The following is a 22,705-nucleotide window of genomic DNA, read 5'->3' on the forward strand; positions in this document are numbered from 1 at the left end:
TGAAGCAGTGAGGAAACGATAGAAACTATATGTTGTTATCTCGCCGACAGCTTAATAGGAGCCATGTAGGGAGTAGGAAAGAGGTCGTAGTACTGATTGGCGAATATTTGTTCTTTTAGAGCTCAACGGATGATTGAAAAAGACATTGCCGTCAAGCAGGTGATTCGGAAAAACAGGTCGTAATTTCGACTGAAAGACAATTACAACTACTACAACAGCAATTTACTAAAAGAAAATAAGGATGATGCTCTTACCAACATGATGACGATGGATAGCGAGTAGAAGCGACCTAAAGAAAGGTTCCGTTGTGATGAAAATTCCAGATTTAGATATTTCTTTGTACTTAAAGATGTCTGAAGGTGTTTTGGAATTCAAAAATTCGGCAGCTTTCTCTTCCTCAAAAAGCATGTCCGTCAAATTTCGAAGCATATTTTCTTGCAATTGCAGGAATGTCCTGTAACGCACCCCGAGATCATTCAGTATAGCTATAAATGGTCTGTTGAGCTGAAGTCTACCTAAAAATATTTAACATCCTGAGACTGAAACGTTAATTTTGGAACACTCAAAAACATTATAATAATTAAAATTCTTTGTTATTTTAAACAAGCTGAACACCCGTTCATTTATATATATATATATATATATATATATATATATACACACACACATATATATATATATATATACAGTTACACTGTATATATATATATATATATATATATATATATATATATATATATATATATATATATATATATATATATATACACACACATATATATATATATATATACAGTTACACTGTATATATATATATATATATATATATATATATATATATATATATATATATATATATATATATATATATATATACACACACATATATATATATATATATACAGTTACACTGTATATATATATATATATATATATATATATATATATATATACAGTTATTAAGAAGAAGAAAATTAAAAATTTAAAAATATGATTTTGAAATGTTCCTAACCCTTAATGTTTTGGCAAAATATACAAAAGCAGAATGAAGAACCAACTTTTGATATCGAAATTTAAAGTTTTCCTTTGTATCGAAGTTTTTAAAGTTTCAAAATATAGAGACTTTAGTTGATCTCTATATTTTGTGCACTAAAAATCCATATGCGTTAAATAATAATAATAATAATTTTCATTTAATCGGAGAAAGAAGGGTGTCTGATTTCGTAATTCAAAATATCGTGTGCCCTAGAGAATTAGAATGTTTAGGATAAAATCCGGGAACCGCTTCATAGTACGTGAATCATTAAATCAAAATTTATTCAAGTTGTACTTCAAGAATCAAAAGATGTTTGGTTGGTAGACCTGACATAATACTTAATGAAGTAAAATTATATTTAATTTGGCAACTTAACTAGTTTAAATGATTTTTTTTAAAGTAAGGTTAAAATAAATTAGTAATTTAAATACTTTATTGAAGATGTTTAAAATTAATTAAAATTAGTTATGAATCTTGATTTACTGTTTGACCTTAAAAAAAAATTTGCGAAAAATATATTTTTTCTTCATGACTCAATGCTTACGAGCCTTCTTGTCTTGGTTAACTAAAAATTTCACTTTCCAGATTAAAAATTTAAAAAAAAATTCATATTAATTCACATTATTTGTAAAAAAAAAAAAGGTTCCAAAATTTGAGAAACGAAAGTGGTATTTTGCTCCAATAAAAAAATTATTTTAATGCATGTAAAATGTCGATTTTTGAACTGACCTACAGTAAAAAATAAATAAATAAGAGTATGTACAATCGAACTGACGTCCAGTAAAAAAAAGGAGTATTCAAAATTGTGAGTATATAAAAATAGTTGTATTATGTTTAGTCTTACATGGATATTAAAATATTAGCGCCTTTTCAGACATTGGCGAATACTAGCTTCAAAACTAAAGTGTTAATTAGGTTATTTTATTTATAGATAATATGTAATATAACAATATTATGCAATATAATATGCTATATATAGCAAGTGATGAAAAAAATGAATAAATAAAATTACTTGGTGCACTTGTTTTAGCGATCTCCAGTCTTTGATTTTGAGGAGAATCAAATTTTTTCATGCTGTCTCTAAACACTATGTCCGCATCTTTTAAGGTAGGATCTACGACCAGCATGCCTTTATAGCCACCGTATCTTATCTGGAATGCACTGCAGAGTTTATCATGACCTAGAACGTTGCGCACCTAGGAAAAGGCAGGTAAATGCATATACGTATATATAAAGACAAATACACTAAGAAAGCAAGAAAAAAATTATTAAAAAAGTAATTAAAAATTAGAAATGTTACCAACGAAAATATATTATCTTGTCATCAGCTCACACGACAATATCCGCAAAAATAGTGCTTTCTAATATCAAATTAATATAGCCAAAGCAAAATAGATCAAATAGAGGGACAGAAAAAGAAACTAATTTAAAACATACTTTCATCAAGTATATATGTGTGCGTGTGTATAAAAATTGTACATAGATGTAATAACAACGAAATTGGAAAAATTAACATTCCATAATTAGTTCCAGAATTATAGAGTGTAGAAAAAAATGAGGCCCCGCTCTATAGACCATATTATAAGTAAAAAATTAAAATTTGACGTGCTCTGAAAGATTAGTATAATTTTAACTGATTTTTTATTACTTTTCTGTTTTAAATACTGAACATTTTAAATAGAAAATTTATTTTTCTCTCCCGAAATCACTCGCGGTGATGTAAAAAAATAACTATATGTTACCTAATCTTAACATTTTTACAGAAATTTAAAAAAAAGAGGTCAAAAAACGTTCTCTATTTGAACTGTTATTAGTCATGTTAAAGAATAAAATTTCTAAATTATTTCTGCCGACACACAATCTATATATCATTTTTTAAGTAATTTATATTACTAGTGGGCTGCGCACCCTGCTCGCTAACGCTCGCCAACCCCCGAAAATTGCTACGCAATCTTATATGGTTTGCTTCGCAAACCAAGTTCGCTTCGCTCGCTACTTACTTAGGTACATTGAAAATGCACAAAATTCTAAGAATTCAAAACAATCATTCAAATCCATATAAAAACTTTTTTTTTTAAAAAAAGTTTTTTTAGTAAATTCTAAGTCATTCTAAGCCTTTTTAGTAAATACTAAGTCATTAAAATAAATTTGAATTCAAATAAATGACATGTAATTCGTTAAACCTATTAAAAATGTGTTATAGTATAATTCGTGATGTAAATCAAAAATCGTCAAATAAATTCGTAATATATAAATTCGTGAAAAAAAGCACTTTCGACAAAATACTAAAGTAGAGATCTATCGACAAAGACTTGCCTAGCTTAATAGTATGAGATTGCCGCAGCTGATGCTCTCTGGTTATTTCCGTTTCCGTTTTTAAAAGCGCTATATGTTGAGTCACCTCTGCTAGATTTGGCATTTGACATTTTTAGCGGCAATCATTGGTCGATTTTCTAGCGTTGCCATTCGGGGAGTTGTAATGAGGCTTTTTTTTGTCGCCGTTTAAGAGAAATAGTAACGTAAGCAAAACAAAGCAAACGTTGCCACCGGCAGAAAAGAAATACAGCCAAAATTTGGGAGCCACGTAAGAGAATTATATATATTAGATTATAAAGAATACAGATTGTGGGGATAATCTACAAAAAATAAAATACACGTAAAACAAAACGTTTGCAAATCTTAAAACCATTACAATGTTAATTGCTCCGTGAAATTTTTACACCATTTTATTTTTTTCTGACAAAAAATTGTCAAAGTTTCTGATCTAATTAATTAAATAAATTTAACTCAAATAATTTAACAAAACATAAAATACTATATTGTACTCTTACCTTAGTTGCTAAGTCCGTTGAAATACGTCCAATGCCATCAGAAAAACAATAAGGCTTGTCATTATTAGCTGAATCACGTCCTCTTTCAATATCCAGTTCTGTTCGAATGTGACGGGGATCTTCTAATGGTACAGTAACAGCATCTTCTGTTTGAGAAAAACATTGCCCCATTCTTGCCATATACTTGGGAACTGAGTGAATGTGAGAGAAATCTCCCATCCACGATCGGATATGTTGAGCTGTATTACCTTTAGTATCTCTAGCGTACGTCCATATGCCATGATCACGAATCTGCGAATTAGACCAAGCCAGGAACTCGTAGTTGCGTGATCCGATGCGTATTCCTGTAGACAATGGCTTACGGATGGAATAATCTAAAATATTCCTATTTGCATACGCAGCGTTGAAACTTAATTTTAAGTTATTATCATCTCTAAATGATACCCTAATCGCATACTCCGAATCAAAGTTTCTAAGAACCCTGTTGCCGAACATAATTTCAGGTGGCCATAATAATTGACGCGTGGGTGTCAAAGTTATGCGACGGATCATTCGGCTTTTTTCCGGCACAACATAATGCATGTAGTTAATTTCATCTTTATGGTTGAGATGATAATAATACTGCCGCTCGATTGCATGCCAATAGTTAATGATTTTCCCCGACTCCAGTGCTGAGAAGACTAGTGTTAAGGCTTTTTCCAGACAATCACTATTTACAGAGGAAAGTTCACCTAAAGCGATTAAAGAGTTCTCCACGCTGGATGTTTGGGCACAGATTGTGAAATTTCTTCTAAGAATGGCGGTCATCATGTATGTGCTACCAAAATGACCCCAGTTGACGTGAGGGATGATGGGTTCTGCTTTCTGCAATGTAATGATGTAGGCGTAATGTATAGGTTTTTCCCCATATCGAAAATGAATTCTGCTCACAACTTCTTCAATCACAGACGCTTTCGTTAAACACAATTTCAAAACATTCGCTCCACCCAATATTTCGACTTTAAGTGAGTTACCATTTGTTGTAGCACATCTACGTCTTATGTTATTATTTCTTAACAAGCTTTCTTGTACTTTGAAAATAATGGGCGGATTGCACAAGTCAAAGAAAATTTCATGACAATCTATATTGACAAACACATTTTTGATATTACTGTAAGAGAAAACTAATTCGTGGATATTTTCTGGGGAAGCAACGTATTTTATAATGACAGATCGGCTGTCGTGATAGAAATTCACGTGGCAAGAGTCGATAATCTCCAGTGAGGAGTATTGATGAAAGGTACCATCAAGCGGCAAAACTCCAAAACTAAGTGTCTCACACTTTAAACCAATATGGGAGTGGTTACGAGCTTTTGAGAAGGCTTTGTTTTCATAAAACGTCAATATTGGCGTGGGGTTTGGATAGAATAAGTTCTTCCATCTACTGCGCAACTGCCGGAAGTATTGCAGCCATTCCTCGTTTCTTGGTGAACATTTTGCCGTAACTTGAATACAGAGATCTTCTATTTCAGGGTGATCTTCTTCCTCTTCAGCTCTCTTCACTTTCAGAAAATTGAGAGAGACGTCCATCAGACCACATTTTTCAAAATGAATGATCAGTTGATCAAGATATGCCTTGAATTTCTCATTTATATTATCTTCTGTACGGTATTTCTCCGTTGGCACTAGGGTAGTCCTAAAATGAATGACTTCCATTTCTGACATAGCTGAAAATATATATAAATGTATATATATTGTCATTAATGTAGAGTAGCAGAAAAATACATCTATCTGCTAACGCAATCAAAATGAAAATATGATCATGATTGGTGAACAAATTTCGAAATTTCTTAAGAACACGTACTACTTTTTTATCGGAACGTGATCATCGCGATCTTGCAGTAAGAAAAAAACGATTTTGAAAGCTGCTTCTTGTTTTGTCTTCATCTAAGGCTGGTTCTTGTGATAAAAATACTGCTCTAACTCCATTTTATATTTTTAACTGAGAGATATATTCTATATGAATTACAATATCTAATCAGGGGTCTGTTTAGAAGAAATTTGAGTCCGTTAACGGACCCTTCACAAAATATTTTAACTCAGAAACGGACCCTTCACAAAATATTTTAACTTAAAAACAGACCCTTCACAAAATTATTTTTCTTTTAATCGGACCCTTCACAAATTTGTTTATCTTCATTATTATTTTGTTAATCGAATAAACCCTTTCCAGAGCAGAAAACAAGAAAGATGAATGTAAACGAATTAAGTTTTGTCTTCGGCAGACGATTCTTCCATTATTCGTCCGAAATGAATATTCTGCGTTCAGCAGTATAGGCTTAATACCAAATATTTGTAAGTTGCATCTCTAGTTTAGAAGCAGCAATTGTTGTTTATTTTTTAAAATTTAATTTTTTTAATTATAATTTTACAGTGTTGAGCATAATCTTGTATGTCTTTACAATTTAAAAAATCCATGAAAAAGTTTTTTTTTTTTTTGCAATAACGGACCCTATTTGCACAAATTCATAAAAAAACGGACCCTGGTTGAAAGAATGTGAATAATTTTTTCACAATTTCACGAAAAACGTACCTTTCACAAAATGTCTGGACAGACCCCTGCTAATGAAAATCACTGTATTGTAATGAAAAAAATATTGTTGATGTTACGATTCGAAAGTTATAAAATATGTTAACTGATCTTTCGTGTGTTTCTGAAGAGATCATGGGGAAGCGACCCTAGCCGCGTACTATGACGTTTCCGAGCATGGGTTTAATCCTGATGATTTGCTCTTTCCTAGAAGTTTATAGCAACATTTATGCGACTCTGTGCTATATATAACGATTTTAAACTTGCACTTTTCTATAAAGAATAGGCTAAAAATGTCACATGAAAATAAAAAAAAGCTTAAGGTTGGAAGGAGAAATCGATTGCATACTTGAAATCAGAAATATCCAAGATCCATTAAAAATCATATAAAAAAAATTTGTTCTCCATTGTAATTTAACCGACTTTTTTTTTTATAAATGAAAATAGAAAAGAAATTTATATTTTAAACAAACGTAAATTTTAAAATTAAAGAATATAATTTCTTAAATGTATATTAAATATTTATAAGAGGCGAAAATAAGTACTGTGATATATGAATATATAATAAAATAGTTTATGTAGATGAAGGGAAAAAATTATATTTAAAATTTTTCTTATCGATATTATTAAAATATTCCTGTAATAATGATATGAAATTTAAAAATATATAATATGTTAACAATATGTTTTAAACTATTTAGAAAAAAATATTTGTCATAAATGTAACTTATCTTTTAAATAACATTAAATGTATACAAAATTCTGCATAAATTAGTTTACTCGCTAATCTTAAAATAAGCAGTTATAAACGTTTGGAAACTTAGTAGTTTTAATAATATGTTTTGGCAGAATTTAAGCTTTTTTCAGAATTGCTCTGATCATTGATGTATAGCGCAATATGCAACTTAGATGTTTTAAGCGCAAATATAGTAAAAGTGAAATTTACAATTTTAATTCAGAAATGAAATAAACTGAAATATAAATATGTCCCAAAAAATGTTTAAGGCGATAAATTATAACCGAAACATTAATTTTACAATACATACACACACAACACATGCACACACAATAACATACACACACAAAATACACCTTGTGATTCAAAATATTTTTCGACTATTATTAAAAAAATAAATAATAAAATGCGATAAATAATTATTAAAAATTATTTCTTTAGTAGATGACCTTGATAGCCTGGTCGGTAGGGCACTGGGCCCATATCCAAGAGGTCGTGGGTTCGATCCTCGCCGGCCGAAGACTCCTCGTGTAGTAAATGGTGACTGATGCACGTTAAATCTGTCGAGTCTCAATGTCCTCCATGTTCCCACAACAAATTAAAACCTCTGGGGGTACTGATCCAGGAGTTTCCTTGTCTTCTGGATTGGTTCAAAATTACAAGGCTACGGAGTTGAACGTAAGTAGTCGTAAACCCATGAAATTGGGTCGGCTGTTCAACGACGGTTATAAAATAAAATAAAATTATCCTTTAAAGTTTTCGAGATATACTCAAAAAGTGAAATGAACATTGAAGGGGCTCAAATCGCTCTCCTGACCAAACAATTGGAATCCCAAGTAGCAAGAGTACCCACATATTTTATATGTCAAAAATTGATATCCGGTGGAGAAAAAAATGTTTTATTCAAAAATTAATTTTTTGTGTCTGCTTTCATATTGTCTGCACAACTTAATTAGTATATTTTAGATGAAGCAGTTTCTAAGCACAAAGATTGAGTCCTAAAACGCGGTCATTAACAGTTAGGAAAAATTTAAAAAGCGGTGACAATTTTTCGTAAATTTCATTGGCTTCAACTCTCAGTTGGTGGTTTATAACAGTGTTCCCCAACCTTTTTATTACCGCGGACCTGTCAACGTTTGATAATTTTACCTAGGCCCGCTGGGGGGGACGGACGTTGATTGTTTATAATTTAGATTATTTTGATTTATTAATTTTTATTTAATTGTATTTAAACATGCCTTCAAAATAAAATACAGTTACGCCAAAAACTCAACGCTGTTGAACAAAGTGATTTAACATTTTAACTTACTAGAAAGTTAAATCAATGAGTCACGATCGAGAGGGAAGACGGAGTTCTTCATTAGTTCCAATGTGAATTTCGCGACGCGCTTTCGTGTTTTATTTATGATATTTACAGTTATGATGATTGATTTTTTTATTAAATCTAATTGAAAGAGAAAATAGTTGCGGTGGCTTTCTTTTCCTTTTTTCTGTTTTTTTTTTTTTTGTTTACTTTTTAAAACATTAAATTTATGTCACTACCTTTGGGGGCCACATTTTTTTAAAATATATAAAATTTTAATGGAACACAAATATTTTTAATTTGAGGTATAAACCTAGGAATTTAAATCAGTTTCAATGAAATGGGCGGCCCGGTACCATTTGATCCACGGACCGGGGGTTGGGGAACACTGGTTTATAACATAGATATTTAATTTACAAATTTTTCGGTCAGTAGAAATTAGTTAAATCATTTTGTTTCTTCAATCAATTTCTCCCAGTTTTAAAATTTTTCTGCTAAGTGGCTACTTCGCATTAGATTAAGGCTGAATCAAAGTATTCCTTTGTTTTCACATTATACGTCTTTGGACAATGCGCATATTAAAAAAACGGACTATCCTGAATAACTTTTGATCGAATAATCGTTCTAGATTCGATATATAGTTATGATCGTTCTAGAACTCAATCTCAACAGTTCGAGGAAGTGACCTCAAATATGCTGATAATTAGTGGTGACGACGTTTTAAGTTACGAAATAAATAGAAAAATCACACTTTATCTTAATAAACATATCCTTTTTTAAACAAATTCGGATTTCTGACCCCCAAAATATAGAGGGTCAGGAAAGTAGTCTAAAGTTTGGACCCCTTAAAGTTATTTTCACTTTTTGCTTTTAAAACTTTCCACACATTTATAAAATTCGTTTGCATGCAAATCCTAATTCCATGCAAAAAATAACTTTTAGTAGGTATCATATATTTTTTAATATTTTATTTTATAATTGTCGAAAATTTTTAAGCTAAGGAATCCAATTTTTTACATTATTTTTAAGAATGTAATTTTGCATAATAAAATACAAAATTTGAGCAAAATCAGTCAAATAGTTCCTGTGAAATCGAATTTTAAAAATATGTTTTTTTAAATAAAATTTCGCTCAAATTTTGAATTTTGCCAAATAAATTACCTTCTTTAAAATGGTTAAAAATAGTTTTGACTATTATTAAATAACAATTAAATAAAAGTTATACTTTAATTATCTTCGGATAAACAAATTTTTTGATTCAGTGCAATTTTTTTTAATTCGCTTAAAAAGTTCTGGAGATATGGGGAAATACGCAAAAAATAAAATTAGTATTAAGGGACATAAACTTTGAACCGCTTTCCTGACCAGACTATTGGGGCCATATTTCTCAGGTTGCGGCTATCCCCTTTAATTTGATCATCAAGAATCCAAATAAATCGGAAAAATTTATGTTTATTCAGAGAAAGGGCTTCTTTGTACCTGATTTCGTAACTTAAAATATCGTCTGCATTAATTAATGAGCATATTTGAGGTCACCCCCCCCCCCTCGAACCGCTGAGATCGAGTTCCGATCAAAAGTTATTCAAGATAGTCCGTTTTTTATTTTAAGCACTGAATGTATGTTTCGATCTCTGCGTGAGCTATTTCAAAGAACAGAACAGCATTCTTTCATACTGTCATTAATTAATAACACACCGTTTATGTATAATTTTTAAAATCTAAATTTTAAAAATGATTTTAAGACATTTATAATTTAAATTAGAAATGGTATTTTTAACCAAGAGCAACGTTGGGGGCATATGTCCCCCTCAATAATTAGAAATTTGCAACAGTCAAGTTAATCAAATAAGAAAAATATGGGGGCATATATCCCCCTCAATAGTTAGAAATTTGCAACAGTCAAGTTAATAAAATAAGAAAAATATATGTAATACAAACATTATAAATACTTTTGTATTAATAAAAGCATATTAAAACTCCTTCGTTTTCATAAAATATCTTTGGTAAAAGATAAGTGTAGAAATTCTATTTTGGGACTTCAAGGTTGAAAACATACCAATGAATAATAATTAGACTTATATTTCAAAAGAGGAGTTTTTTTAAGATCTTTCACTTCCATATAAGGAAGGATTAAACGATTTTCTATGAGTAATAAATAATTTTGATGAGGCGTAAGAATACAGGGAATGCAAAATGACTGGCCTCTTCACACATTTTAATTATCGTATAAAACGGAGGAGCGATGGTTTTTGCGTGCTTTTTGGTGATTCATACATACCAACTAAACTCCGTCAGATTTGACTGGAACTGTGTCTCCCCCTCTCCAGCTGCGAGAGCGGGGATGAGATTTCTGCTTCACCATCGTTTACTAAATAAATGCTTGTGCACAACATGGCCTCATTATTCCTGTTATTTTGACAAATAATTCACGAAAATATCGGGGTTGTTGCCCTGATATTACATATATATAAAAAAAATTAATATTTTTGCAGATAGAGTATTTAAGAATTTTTTTCTTTTGTGAGAAATTTAAAGAGCTATTCTGACTGCGTAATTTAATTTCTATTCCTTTAAAAATTTGACCCCAGTGACGCACATGATTCTTATTCATCACTAGATGACTGCAATTTTTTTTAATTATTTTATGATGATTTCAATTAATTGATTCGGTGCATAAAACATTTGAAAATGTACAGAAAATTAAAATTTTTTTCGAACAAGAAGAATAGGACAAAGTTACAGTTAGTTCGAGAAATATTTTGCACTAAGTGTTCTGTTAAAATATTAATCAATGATAAAAAAAAAATAATAGATAACAATCGAACATATATAAAAATAAAATAATTTAAAATGAATAGAAATGAAAAGTATTTATAAAATTTAATACCTTAGCATTTCTTCTGAACCAATTGCGTATAGTCAAGGTTTCTGCCAAGGAACGAAACTGAACAACTTTATTTTTCTAATCAAAAGGAAATATATCTGAAAGATATCTTGATATCAGTTCCTTTTTAAATCCAAAAACATTGATATCGCATTCCAAGTTAAAAATAAAGCTCAGATTATTTAATTCTCCTAGAAAACGGACATGAAGAAAAATTCCCTTTCATTCTTTCAATGAATAAGTTTATGAGCAGACGATAAATATAGAATGACGTGTTACAACGGATTACTTACTTATTCTGCTGGCCAAGGCTACAACTAGCTGGTTGCGCATCCTTTTTGCACATGACGTCACTTAAAGTTTCGGTTTGCGTTTTCTGTTTTATTCTCTGCTCCTTTCACCAAGTTTTTTCTTGTGAAATATTATGCTCACTCTCTTTAAATTATATTATTTTGCCTTAATGCCAGATATTCGCTGTTTTAAGTTTAAAATTTTTATTTAGTAGTAAAGAACAATAATAGTAATTATTAATTAATTATTATTAATTAATAACTGAACATCACAACGAAGTCAAAACTTGTGGCGCCAGGCATGGTGCGTAGGCGCCAAAAGAATCAACGGGATTACAAACACACGATCGGCAACCTTGGAACTGCCCCAGTATTTAAGAAGCTTCGAACTTTACTCAGTCTCTATCCCACACAGTCTTATTTAATTTTTATGTTTCTGTTTTTAGCTTGTTATGTTCAGTTGTTAAATAAATGTTTAAGTTTATTGTTGTCATAGTTGTCTTCAACTTAATATGAGAGGGTTCTTCCCCCTCAATTCAATCAGAAGGTTGCGTGTTCAAATCACGTCCGGGTCACCAATTGAGGGGGAAGAACCCTCTCATATTAAGTTGAAGACAACTATGACAACAATAAACTTAAACATTTATTTAACAACTGAACATAACAAGCTAAAAACAGAAACATAAAAATTAAATAAGACTGTGTGGGATAGAGACTGAGTAAAGTTCGAAGCTTCTTAAATACTGGGGCAGTTCCAAGGTTGCCGATCGTGTGTTTGTAATCCCGTTGATTCTTTTGGCGCCTACGCACCATGCCTGGCGCCACAAACTAAAAGGCATATACCGACAATCCCCGTGGTTGCCTTTCAATTATCTCAGTTTTTTAAAATTATTTTTATGAGTTTTTCTTTTTAATAATTTTTTTTATATAAAAATTATAGTTTTGTGTAGGAATATTTTGTTAATCGCAACAAAATGAACGATTATTTGGATTTGAAATATATACAACTGTACTAGCAATCTTCATGTTAGCAATAACTGCTTCGCAAGGTTTTCCGTGGGATAAGCTGGTGTGGCATCAGCTATTTTAACTGTAACTTTGTATCAACTGTTTTATGCTAGTTTCGGTTTCCGCTACGGATCGACAACGGTACGTCGAAATGGATTGTGGTTGAATGATTTATGAAAACGTTATGAAAATTACGCTTATTCGTGCATAATTCGTGGAAAAAATCGACAAGGTTAAGAAAAAATATCTCGTTTTGGAAAAGGGAAAATTAAGCACGTTTTAAAAATATCCAATAAAAAAACCTTTAAGGGCTTTTAAAAACGATAAGTAACCTTAAAGCATAAGCACTTTTTAAAAAAGCTACGCACCCCGCCTGTAACATTGCGTAGTGACTCGAAAGTCAAATATATTATAAATGTTTCGCACTGTTAAACACTAAGTGGCTATTATTAAATAATAAGCAGACACACACACATATATATATAAACTTATTAGATAACGACATACATATTAGGTGGACCGGAAAGTAATGTCGTTTCGGTGCATTTGATATCAAGATTTTTTTTAAATCAATAATGTATTCGTTAGCCACCTTTTAACGCCAGATCGAAAATGAATCGTAAAAAATGAATTGGTTTTTAAGAGTAGCGAATATTTAATGAGCCGAAACGATATTACTTTCCGGTCCTCCTAATATATATGAGATATATATGCATGCAGCTTATGCGCAGAAAATGAAACTTATTATTTTTCTTAATTTTTCTCACTTTTCTTTCTATCTTCATTGTATATATATAAGTTAATTAATTTTTGTTTTGTCTTATATGATTACATAGCTTCTTATACAATTACATCTCATTCTGATTAGAAGTTTTTAATAGGCGCATTACAAAAACCCGGTGACATCTGCAAGAAGTTAGATTTTATACCCATTTAGTATTCGAAAGTTTCTTTCACAATAGGACATACAAGTGAGGAAAAAAAATTCATATGAAATAGAATGTTTAAAATAATTTTTGGACTACGCATTTTACAAATTTCTGGATAACAAATAAACGACGTATACTGTAAATATTTTGCAATTACTTTATTTACTAAAGTTTTTTTTTCTAGCTTAAATACACAATTTCTTTTTCGGTATTTGCTTACCATTTAATGACTTCTAACATCATACAAACAACTGAATCTATATTTTCTTTTTAAATGAGAAATTTGGTGACAGGGATCTATCTACACATCCTTGAGCTCATTAACCATTTTGCGGTAGTGAGTCTAAACGCCTTCTAAGTAGCAGTTTCTTTTTAACAAAGATACTTTATGATCAGAGTATAACTATCACTCCTGTCAGAATCAATATCTGTTTGCCTCATTTCAGCTATTTTGAGATCAGTTAAAACATTTTCGACTATGTTACATAAATGTCTGACTATCAATTAAACACTGGATTGTAAGTCACAACGCTTTAGAGTTATCACTTACCATGAACAAATACTTTATTTTAAAATGCCGTCATTCGGAAATACTTTTCCCTCCATGTTTATATAATGTATATACATGTTTTCTAATATATACATGTTTATCTTTACTACATGTGTATTATACCTGTGCTTTACTTAACCTTTTAATATGTTTTTAAAACCGTGTGTTTGGGGCAGTATGTCCTTTTTTGGACCTTGTGCCACTAAACCCAGCATTCAATTCAATTCAATTACTACATGTATATAAGTAATATGCCTTACTTCGAGTAAAAGATCAAATCTACATTATCTCAAATTCTATATTTGCCTATAGTTTTTAAAACATTCCAAAGCTATGTCACAAATATGTGACGGTGAGCGAAATAGCATTCTAGCATAGACAGAGCCGGATTATACCTTTCGTGGGCCCTAGGCATAGCCGTTTTTGGGCCCTCCCCTCCTTCCCCCACTCCTCCTCTCTTTTCAAAATATATGCTAAAATTTTCTTGCATATTTTTTTTTACATTTTTATTAATATGGATTTTAATTTACAAATTTGTTTATCGAACTTTATCTGTAATACCGACATACTGCCGATATTGCAGTCAATATCGATAATACCATTATGATTAGTTCGATCGATAACTATGTTAAAGATAAACTAGTGAATACTTTTCCTAACATTCATATTGCATTAAGAATATATTTGTCGATTCTTGGATCAAATGCAGAAGGAGAAAGATCTTTCTCCAGGTTAAAATTGATAAAAATTATTTGCGTTCAACAATGAATCAAGATCGTTTGGCATCGCTCGCACTTATGTCTATTGAATACGACATTTTGCGTAGTTTGGAATTCGACAGCATAATATACAAGATTTCGTTGAATCCAAAAATCGCAAAAAAGTAATTTATTAGATCATAAGATTCTGCAAAATAATTTATTACCGAAAAATATTATATTTTTATTTGTATCTTCATAATTTTGTGCAAAATACACTTGTTGTTTTTAAAGCTAAATTATTTTTGTCAATAAATTTTTTTCTCCCAAGTTTTTCGTAGGCCCCTGAATTTCGTAGGCCCTAGGCACGTGCCTAGTGTGCCTATAGGTTAATCCGGTCCTGCATAGAATATACATAGGAGAAGAAGGCTAGCTTTTGTAGCATAATGTAAACTAATTCTCCAAGGGTTGGTATGGTCCCTGCACAGAACTTCTTGAACCTGGTTTCTACCGTACTGCGTAGGGGAGATGAAAAGTTTTCTCTTTTTAATTTATTATTGGTTTGTTCTACAATTTACACTATTAATAAAGGGTATTGTACTGTTAATAAATATATTCCTTTGAGAAAACATTAATATCATTCAAGTTGATTAAAACTGCTAACACATTTTGACAAAGAAAGAATAAAATTGCGGTGCGAGTGGTAAACCGGTTCACAGGTGACGAACCTCCTAACAGTCACTTTGTTTCTTATGCGCTGGATATTATGTCATACGATGCTCTGTTAAGTCTGAGTACGTTGCTCACCCTGTAAGTTGTTTTTCTTATACAGCATACCGAACCGTGCAATTACCAGTGTTAGTTACATATTCTAAGAGCTGGACTTCTCCTTCGGTTCTAGCACACCGGCCGGGAAATTATAGCGTTTCAGGCTGACTCGCGTGACTGTGGACGAGAAGGGGTTAATGTCAGATTACATCTTTCATTTGAATTGAATCTTAAAATTAGATTACTACAGTAAAAGCCAAAATTATAGCAAAAACGGGGTTTTACGACTTTATTATATAAGCAGGAAAGAAAGTTGAGATTTGCTTATTTTTGTTTTCAAGGGAGGTGTCCAAAAAATGGTTCGGTAATATTTTATCGGTTCCCAAACATTTTGCTACGTAATTTATATGGCAAAAAAACTCTTTTTTTTTCTTTTTTACAAATATTTCACATTTTGATTGTTTAAAATTTGGGTAGATATTACAAAAAAAAGACAAGATTACGGATATAAAGAAAAGTTTAATAGGTTTTTTGTTTAAAAAAATTTCGTACAAAATAAAGAACGGATGGCATGGTAAAAGAAAAGAACAAGTATTAAAATTTGTGAATATGAAGAAATATTATCATGCTTTTAGTTGAGCGAAATTATTGCACTTGAACATTTTGATATGCATAAAATAAACACGTTCACAAAATCCTGAAGAGTAATGTATGTATCCGTGATCTGATGAATGTTGTCTAAGTTCAGGATTCAGGCATTATACCAGTTTTAAATAACTGAGCTATAAAAACTTGTTTTTTGTTCAGAATACTTTTTAATGTCTTTAACGATTGTTCGGTGCCTCTTGCACTCACAAGAACTTTCTTATTCTGTAAAATTTCCCTCAATTCCACGTTATCCGCGGAAGAATACTTCACCAAAGTTTCTGCAGCCAATTTCAGTGAATTTTCGTCAATCGGAGATCGCGGAAATACCTTGTTGTTTATATTTAATGGTTTCATTTCCATCTTTTCATGGGCCATGCCAGACTCAAAGTACAAATTTTCGAATTCCCCCAAAACGGCAAATCTGTGATAGGTCACAACAGCTCGCTTAGAAAGAGTACCATATTTGTACACTTGGAAGGGTATGATTTCAAGTACTTCACGTTTATTATAAAATCGCAACTTGACACAAAATCTCCAAAATTCAATGCATAAGGAAGCGGGGGAAAAAAGTTTTCCCTTTGGTATGTCATATTGTTTATCTTTTTTAATTATATATTGCGAAACTTCAGCAACATGAAGGAAAAGTTTAATAAAACTACTCTTGAACATGAGTCCCTCCACTCTTCCACCAGGTTTTTCAATTATGTCTTCGTCTTCAGCCCATAATATCAACACACGCAGAGCGCTTTTGACAATGTTGGGATCACCACACAGATAATTATATTGATTCCATTCATTCGATTCCGAGAAATTGGGTAACCATCGTTGAGAATCTGCGGATTTAATTTGCTGGTCCATTTTCGCAACAATTGGTGAAAACAATGACTCTTGAGTAGGCACTTTTTTAACTTTAATGTTTGCCAAGTAATCGGATACCGTCCATGGGAAGCTCAGAATTTTTCCATCACCATCACGATATGTAACAACATACCAAGCTGAAGCTTTGCGTAACATACCTAGGTAAGCTTCGTTGATATTACTGTACTCCTTGAATTCTTCTAAAAATTCCTCTCGCATACTTTTAGCTAGTCTCTTGATGCATCGCACAACAATTTTTTCAATTTCTGCTTTGTCTTTTCTCTCCTGGAATCGGCAATGTAGGTTTGTGAAGGCACCAGAAAATACTTCTGCTTCGTGTTGTATTCCGTAGTTTCTTAGTACAGTTTTGAGTAACGTGTTGAACTTGTTCCTTGACTTGACAGCATCTTCTCTATATATTTCCCATCCGGGAAATATTAAATCTTGGTCTACCTATTCAACAAAATAATGAATAAATTAACAGGAAGTACAACACTAGTTGAGATTTATTTACCAATGAATACAAAATAAATTATAAATGTGGTAAATAATTCCCAAATCCATAAGAATTTCTTTTTGTTTAACACATTTTCATTGAAAAGAAAAGCAAAATTGTTAAAAAAAATTATGGGATGTGTTTAAAAAATCACAACTAACGCATTACTTACAATTACCTATTAAATGCCCATGATTTGTAGCCCACGTGATAATAAGGCAAGTTTTTCAAAATGGGGAAGAAGTGATATAATTTGAAGCACAGTTGAACCTTTTATTTTTTATCTGTAAAATTGTAACTTTTAAAACACATACACTGAGTGGCCAAACTATTATGACCAACCAACAGTTAAAGAGCGAGATAGCTACAAAAAGGGAATGCGAGGCAAGTGAACCATCAATTGCACTGTGTTACGCGCGGAGATATAGGCTAGAGGCGTGACTTAACTGAGCTTGAAAGCGTGATGATTGTAGGCGCTCGAAGCGTCGGAACCAGTATCAGAAAAACGGCTGTTCTTTTAAAGTGTATGTTAGTAGTAGTTATTAATGTGTACAGGAAGTGGATTACCAAGCAGAAAACTCAGCAGGTCTCAACGTCAGACTTGTTGTCGTCACGAGCTACTGAATCCTCGAGTTGAAAGGACACTTGCCAGAGTTGTTCAGTACAACAGAAAGGCAACAGGACGTCAAATAGCGACGAAACTTAATGAAGATGCAACTGCAAACGTCTCTGAACGAACTGTGGGCGCGCACATTACATGGCATAAGGGTGTGGGAGCCAACCACCTGTTCGAAAGTTTCTGCTGTCAGCCTTGAACAAGAGCAGACGTCTCCAGTTTGGATTTGATTGTAGATGACTGGAAAAAGGTCATGTGGTCTGATGAATCGCGTTTTCAATCACACCAGTTGGAAACCCCTGTTGTAGATAATTTTAATGTCTCTCTCTCTCTCTCTCGAGATCATTATTTTATATTCCTGCGCTTGGTTTAATGTTGAAAGAAGATAAAGAAGAGAAATTAGACGTTACTAGACGTTCATATCAATAATTAGACGTTCATATCAATAAATTTACTGTCATGTGAAATATACTTCCTAATATCTCAGTAAATAAAATTCTGTAATTTTTTAATTCAATAATGTTGACTTTAGTTCAGAATAAATCTATTTTTAGAGATTCCCTCTAATCTGCCTAACACATTAGCATGGAATTCGAAATCAGTTTTATGGTTGCTTATGTTTTGGATTCATAATTATTTCTCATGCTTGTTTTCTTTTCTGCCAACATAATGCGTAAGGCTAAGATAAAGAGGCTAGGCAATTAATAGCCAATACATTAATTCCTTAGCTTTCCTTGGTTGAAACTATTCTTACGAATACATGTCACTTGCGTTTTTGATTTCTGGGTGGACGGATGTGTTCTGTGAGCTGGGCCATTTTAAAAATTTGCTATTCATATGCATGCAATTCATAAGTATATTAAAAATGAAGATTAATTTTCGTTTTGGTGGAGCTCCATATTTGCAAAAATATAAGAGTTTTATTTATCATATATAATTCTTACTTAAAGCCATTTATGATTTTTAATATATAATTGTTTGCCTATATCACTCTGGCATAAACTATAGAGAGACAATTTGAAATAAATAAATCAACATTTTCAATAATCTGAAACTATCTTGATAATAAATTTGCTTATTTTTATTGGATCTTTCTGTTCACCTTAGTTTTCTTTTCAAATATTGATGATTACTTGTCAAATCTACGTAATCGCTCATTTCGTTATATGATTAACAAAATGTTTTTTTGTTTTTGTGGAAAATGTTGACTTCTGTGAAAATAAAAAATAAATGATGTATAAGAATTGAGTTAATGAGCGAGAATCCTATTTTTTTAAAAACAGAACTGCTCTACAAATGCTTACCAGTACATCGCGGTACGTAATGCTAGCATATTCATTCTCGGACTCGAAGTCTTTAACCACACGGAACATTTTTCCAAGTGCCTTCTTTGATTTGTACGTCTCTTTGTGGTGCTTCTCCATAAAATCAGGAAAAACGTTTGGACGTTCTTCTTGATCTAAATTTTTACTCACACCAGTCTTGGCAAAATCGACAGCATATGAATTTTTTTTAGCTATATCGATGCAAATTTCGGAGAAAATATCAGTTTGGTCAGCATGAGCAAGGTGTGCATTCGCAATTGTTCCAACTTGATCATTTTTTATGTAGTTGATTAAACACTCAATCATGTCATTCACCTGCAAAAAAAATATCATTCTGTAGAAACACCTATCTAAATTATACAAAATAAATAAAAATAAAAAAAACAACAAAAAATAATGCGTATGTGGATTTTATAAACACTTGAAATTTTTTTCGCGTCGGCAACAAAGAATTGAAAAATGAAATACTATTACGTGAGTGAACAGTTACAAATATGAACGTTTGAGCATACTTGTTCTGAATTAAAATTCCTTTCTCGAGTGGGTAACGAAAAACCGAGACAAACTGAAGAGTTGGGCAGAAATGAAAAGGTGAATGTGAGCAATTCATAGAAACAAACAGACTGAACTACATTTTTGCTACAATTATGCATATTAATACAGTAAAACCTGTTTTTGTGCGGTCCTTTTTTATGCGATTTTATTTTTGTGCGATTGGTTTTGTGGGATTTTATTTTTGTGGGATTTTTTTTTTTGTGCGATTTATTTTTATGCGGTATATGAATCTTAGCGGCGTTAGCACCAGTTTAATGTTTCCTATTAATGTGCATTAATGTTGTGGACGAACTCTGATTACGTGGTCTCCTTGATAACGATGTATCTGAATAACTTCACGATGCTCTGTTTATTTACTTTCATTAGTTCATTTATTATCGTCCACTCCATTTTCTCTTCTGTTTAAAATTTATTCGACGTTAAACAAGTTGAAGTAAATCAGTAAAAAATCGCCTGCTGTGTTAAAATACTTAGTATTTTAGAATTAAACCGTTGTTTTTATTTTGTAAATTCTCGTCTGCTCGTATCTCAAATACTATAGACGCTTCGTATTCAGAGTTTTATACACGATTCATGTGATTAAGGATTCATTTTATAGTGAGATTAAAGGTAAATAAATTAATTACTTTCGTTTCTATTTATATGTAGTTTTTATGATTTTTATTTTATTTTTTAATCATAAGTACTCCATTAAATGGACAGGAAGAACCGGAATCTATTACAGCAGATAAAATATATGCAGAGATTCAGATTTCGAAAAAATTGGAAAAGCACTTTCTTAAAATAGATACCAATGGGGAAAGACGCTTAAAATTCCAAAAAGAGCTGAGATCATGCATGTCTCACTATCGTGACGTTTACAAGCAATTGATCAGTCGACCGTCGTCGCAAAAACTAATCACTGACTTTATGGTACCAAAATAACAAATCAATTGAAATCCTATCTTCAAGCGACGAAAGAGATTTTCAACCAATTCATTCCAAGAAGATGCGCGTTTTGGATTACGACGAGTAGCAGCAAACTATTTAATGTATAATTTGAAAACTTCTCTATGTATATGTACAGTGAAGAATTAAATATTTTTACAATTTCTTTAGGTCTAATTTAATTATTTAATTTAATTGAAAGCATTCTCACATCTATTTCATGAATCATTGATGTATTTTCTGAGTCCGACTTTTTTTTATGCGGTCCCTATCCACCGCATAATAAAAGTTTTAGGTTGTATATCGTACAAAGTTGTTATTATATGTTTTTTGACCAACTGAATAATTTATGTATAATTATTTCTTGGATAATTTATGTTTAAATTGTCTTGGTTTCCCAACTAAGTCAAAGAGTAAGAAAATTAATTTAAAGCTTGTAACAAGAAATCAATGTACTAAGTTACACGGACTGACCTGAAACAAAATCAAAACAAAAAAACCAAAATGGGCTCCCCCGTGAGAAGCGAAGAAATAAGTAATTCAGTTTCGGAATAAGAAGTTGCGCGATTACAAATGTTAAACGGTTTGATAGCAAACCGCAAAGCGAACTTTCTTTTAATGTAAATAAAAACGTTCTTCTTTCTTCAGTGAAAGTTAAAATACAGCAATCGAACAGAAAATACTTGCATTTGACAGGTCTACGCCATTTTGGAAACATGAAATCGCTTATTACAGGGTGCGTAGCCAAATTATTAATAAAAAATTAAGTACCTTTTAAGTACTTTTCAAGCACTCAAAAAATTATTTTAAGCACTTTAAAAACATATAATTAGGCAAGGTTGGAAAATTTTTGACAAATTGACAGTTTTATTTTGTTTTAACCGTCATGTCGAAAAAAAAACCTTTTGGTATTGTTATTGAAATTGTCAAAAATCATGAAATTTTGAATAATGAAAAACAAATACGGTTTTCATACGCTACGGACTGACAATACGCCGAAGTAGATTGATTGGGTTTGAATTAATTGTGAAAACGTTGAATAGAACAATGTGAACTGTGTCTTTTTGCATAATTCGTAACGAAAATCAACATGGTAAAAGAAAAATCTCACTTTGAAAAAAAGAAAATTAAGCACTTTTTTAAAGCACCCAATAAAAAAGCACCTTTAAGGGATTTTAAAAAACGAAAATCGAAAATAAGCACTTTCTTAAAAACGCTACGCACCCTGTATTACCCTTATTTTTTCTGTGTCGTCGAGGAGCCAGCCGCATGGGTCATTTTTCATCTAGCAGCCCAGTACAACGTAGCATTCATGTGAAAGTTGACAATAATCAAATGCTGACAATAATGGTGCTCAGGAATGATCAAACTGTCAAGTGGTTCGTTTATTGCTGAAGATTACTGTCAATTTTTCATCTTATTTTAGAATATTCAAAAATTCATAAAATGCATTATTGGATTTAAGCACCCAATCGGCGGGTAGCGTTTAGAGTTCGGCAATTGATGCCGTGAGATAGTGCTCTTACCTAGATCATCACTACCGAGGGTGTACGGTATTGGTCCTCGTTAAACTGTTCTACCGTAAAGTGCTCGAATTCGCGTGCAAGTCGTCGGTTACCGAAACGTGGGTGACATCCCCTCTGCGGAAGATCAAAATTGCGATGGCTTGTCTTCGGAT

At 31.7% G+C, this 22,705-nt stretch overlaps 2 protein-coding genes across 2 annotated transcripts in view; both read right to left on the reverse strand.

Annotated features, from left to right (window-relative positions):
• The window catches only part of LOC107447299 (uncharacterized), a 31,847-nt gene extending 20,185 nt beyond the window's left edge, over nucleotides 1-11,662 (reverse strand). Inside the window, 4 exon segments of the mRNA XM_016062173.5 lie at nucleotides 255-515; nucleotides 2,049-2,232; nucleotides 3,868-5,573; nucleotides 11,363-11,662. Of these exon segments, the coding sequence (XP_015917659.3) occupies nucleotides 255-515; nucleotides 2,049-2,232; nucleotides 3,868-5,571 (2,149 nt within the window). The 5' untranslated portion in view covers nucleotides 5,572-5,573; nucleotides 11,363-11,662.
• Nucleotides 11,663-16,101: 4,439 nt separating this feature from the next.
• Nucleotides 16,102-22,705, reverse strand: part of LOC107447298 (uncharacterized) — a 49,547-nt gene continuing 42,943 nt past the window's right edge. The window contains exons 8-9 of the mRNA XM_087162559.1: nucleotides 19,525-19,860; nucleotides 16,102-17,561 (exon numbers count right to left, since the gene is read on the reverse strand). Coding sequence (XP_087018685.1) covers nucleotides 16,347-17,561; nucleotides 19,525-19,860 — 1,551 coding nt within the window. The 3' untranslated portion in view covers nucleotides 16,102-16,346. The remainder of the gene's footprint in view (nucleotides 17,562-19,524; nucleotides 19,861-22,705) is intronic.

The sequence above is a fragment of the Parasteatoda tepidariorum genome, chromosome 1, assembly GCF_982258835.1.
Source record: "Parasteatoda tepidariorum strain Cologne lab strain chromosome 1, Ptep-v5.0, whole genome shotgun sequence".
NCBI classification, from domain to species: domain Eukaryota; kingdom Metazoa; phylum Arthropoda; class Arachnida; order Araneae; family Theridiidae; genus Parasteatoda; species Parasteatoda tepidariorum.